Source organism: Acanthamoeba castellanii (assembly GCF_000313135.1).
Source record: "Acanthamoeba castellanii str. Neff unplaced genomic scaffold scf7180000084712, whole genome shotgun sequence".
NCBI lineage: Eukaryota > Discosea > Longamoebia > Acanthamoebidae > Acanthamoeba > Acanthamoeba castellanii.
Window position 1 is genome coordinate 202,844 of NW_004457363.1, and position 2,298 is coordinate 205,141.

General features: G+C 58.1%; 2 protein-coding genes across 2 annotated transcripts in view; one reads left to right on the forward strand and one right to left on the reverse strand.

Moving 5' to 3' along the window:
- ACA1_381640 (uncharacterized protein) overlaps nucleotides 1-423 on the forward strand; it is a gene marked incomplete at both ends in the record, with an annotated part of 2,096 nt that extends 1,673 nt beyond the window's left edge. The window contains one exon of the mRNA XM_004336411.1: nucleotides 7-423. Within this exon, the coding sequence (XP_004336459.1) occupies nucleotides 7-423 (417 nt within the window). The remainder of the gene's footprint in view (nucleotides 1-6) is intronic.
- Nucleotides 424-463: 40 nt separating this feature from the next.
- On the reverse strand, nucleotides 464-2,071 carry ACA1_381750 (uncharacterized protein; the record flags this gene model as incomplete). The annotated part of the gene is made up of 9 exons (XM_004336412.1): nucleotides 464-597; nucleotides 671-827; nucleotides 913-989; nucleotides 1,011-1,152; nucleotides 1,246-1,311; nucleotides 1,415-1,575; nucleotides 1,652-1,704; nucleotides 1,778-1,850; nucleotides 1,939-2,071. The coding sequence occupies 9 exons, from the start codon at nucleotides 2,069-2,071 to the stop codon at nucleotides 464-466; spliced, it is 996 nt and encodes a 331-aa protein (XP_004336460.1).
- Nucleotides 2,072-2,298: the final 227 nt, after the last annotated feature.

The window sequence follows — 2,298 nt, forward strand, 5'->3', positions numbered from 1 at the left end:
GTGGAGGTGTTCGACGTCGTGCTCCTGGCCGACGCCGACTATAGCCTGAGCCTGGCGCCGATCGAGCACTCGCTCAGCTATCGCTCGGCGTCGGGACCCGACGGAGTCGACGTGGCCGAGTTCGTGCTGGAGCTCCGATTCCCGCCCTTCAACGGCTCGCTGGCCTACGACCCGAGCCTGGGCATCGACGTGCTGCTCGGCTCCGACGATGGTGATGGCGGCGACGGTGGCAGCAGCGGAGGCAGCGATATGGCGCTGGTGATCGGGGTCGCTGTGGCGCTGCCCATCGCGGCTGTGTTGGTGGTGCTGGCGATCAGCGCGGGCGTGGCAATCGGCTGGTGGCTGAGGAAGCGGGAGACGACCAAGAGTGTCGCCAGAGGCGACTCGGTCAACTTCCACTACCTCGACTCCTCCGAGTTGTGAGTGTTATTTAATAAATTAAATGAATATGGGGGTAAGTTTATCACCAGAGGGCGTAGTGGGTTTCAACGACGCCCAGAACGTCCTCGATGGTGACGACGTTGCTTGGGGAGGAACCACCCTCGAGGGCCGCGACGTCGATCGTACCGGAGAAGGTGCCGCCCACTTGTGAGAATTCTGTGGCACGAGCGTGGTAAGCATCCATCCCGCCAGCACACGCACACGCACACGCACACAAGGGGGTAGTTACCTGAAGCGATGACGCCCACATGAACGTGCTCCTCCCGCGCGGCGTGTGGGGTGAACTGGAGCTGCAAAGCGCCGTTGTGGCTGCGGAGGGTCCACTTGTCCTGCGTCAACCGCTGGCGCGCGGGGAGCGTGAACTGCACAGGACCCACCAGGTGCACCTGTACAACAAAAGAAAGAGGAGAGAGAGACGGTCAGCACGTCAGCATTCGTTGTCACACTCTCACTCTCTGAGCTGACACTTACCTTGCCGTTGAGCCAGAAGGCGTTTTCCTTAGCCTCGTACACCTCCGCGGATAGGTTGAGCCCCACCGACACATCACCTGCGCGAGTCGATGCAAGACCGGCGAACGAAGCCCACTTCCAAGTGGTCTCGCGCGTGGCATGGGAACGGGTCCAGTCCATGGTGGCGAACGAGTCGGCCTTGGTGAAGCGCAGCTCCTCGTCGCCCCACCTGAAGCTGCCCTCCACCGGCATTCCTGCCGCCTGTCGCGGATTCCACGACGAGCGCGATGGCCATTTGTAAGCCACCATATCGCCACAGATGGTGATGGATCCAGGGCCAATGGGAATTCAAACCTTGTGGGTGTAGGCAGCGCGCCGCCTGGTCGGACCCTCGAGCGGGTACAGCAATGCCAGAGATTCCTTTGTGTTGGTGGTGGGCGATGAAGTCGTGCCTAGTTAATGATTGTACCCAAGAAGAAGATGATGATGATGGATGATGAAGACGAAAGAAGTGTTGACGTACGTCGGGCTTGGCGATGGTGCAGCGCCCGTCGAAGACGGTGCCGTTAATGGTGACGTGCAGCTCGACGGCGTAGCCGCCCTGATCGGCCTGGATCACCATTCGGTTTCCGCGGTTCTTCCAGCTGGTCGTGCCCTCGACCGAACTGTCCGCAAACGAGAGCCCTGCCGCAATAAAAGGGTCACACATGGGCCTCAGTTGCATCAAAGCCACATCAACGCGCCCAGGCGAAAGCCATACCAAAGCTAAGCGGAACGAGCGCTCTGTACTCGCAGGACGTGGAGCGGCTTTGCCTGGTGTGTAGTCGTGAGGATTGCGTACCACTCAGATAACAAGCAGTAAAAAAAAAGTGTAAAATACACTTACTTGTCCATCAGGTACACCCACGCGTTCGCCAGGTAGCCCAGGTTGACGATGGCCATCCCCACGAACCACCTCCCTGCAAACACAGATCTGACCATCAGGCACAAGACTCTTGTTTCTTGTTATTTCTTGTTATATTTGTTTGTTTGTGTATTTTGGCGTACCGTTGTTGATGGAGTGGTAGTGCCACTGCTTGAGGCGCCATGACGGTGCCGCGACGTCGGGCAGAGGCAGGGCCTGCTTGTAGCGCCCCCAATGATAGGGTACGACTTCTGACTTCCCTTCCTTCTCCTGCATCTGCTTTTGTGCTCGTTGCGTCACCTCGTCCTTCCATTCCTGCAAGTAGACCGCATTTTCTTTCTGGATTTGTGGCGATTTTGCCTTGCCGCTGCTTGATCGGCGCACAAATCGAACGGCACCCAGCAGCAACAGCACCACCACCGCTGCACTCGCCACCCCCCCAGTCCATCGTGGTGTGAGCAATACGAAGGGCAATTTTGTTTTATTAATTGGATAATATTTAC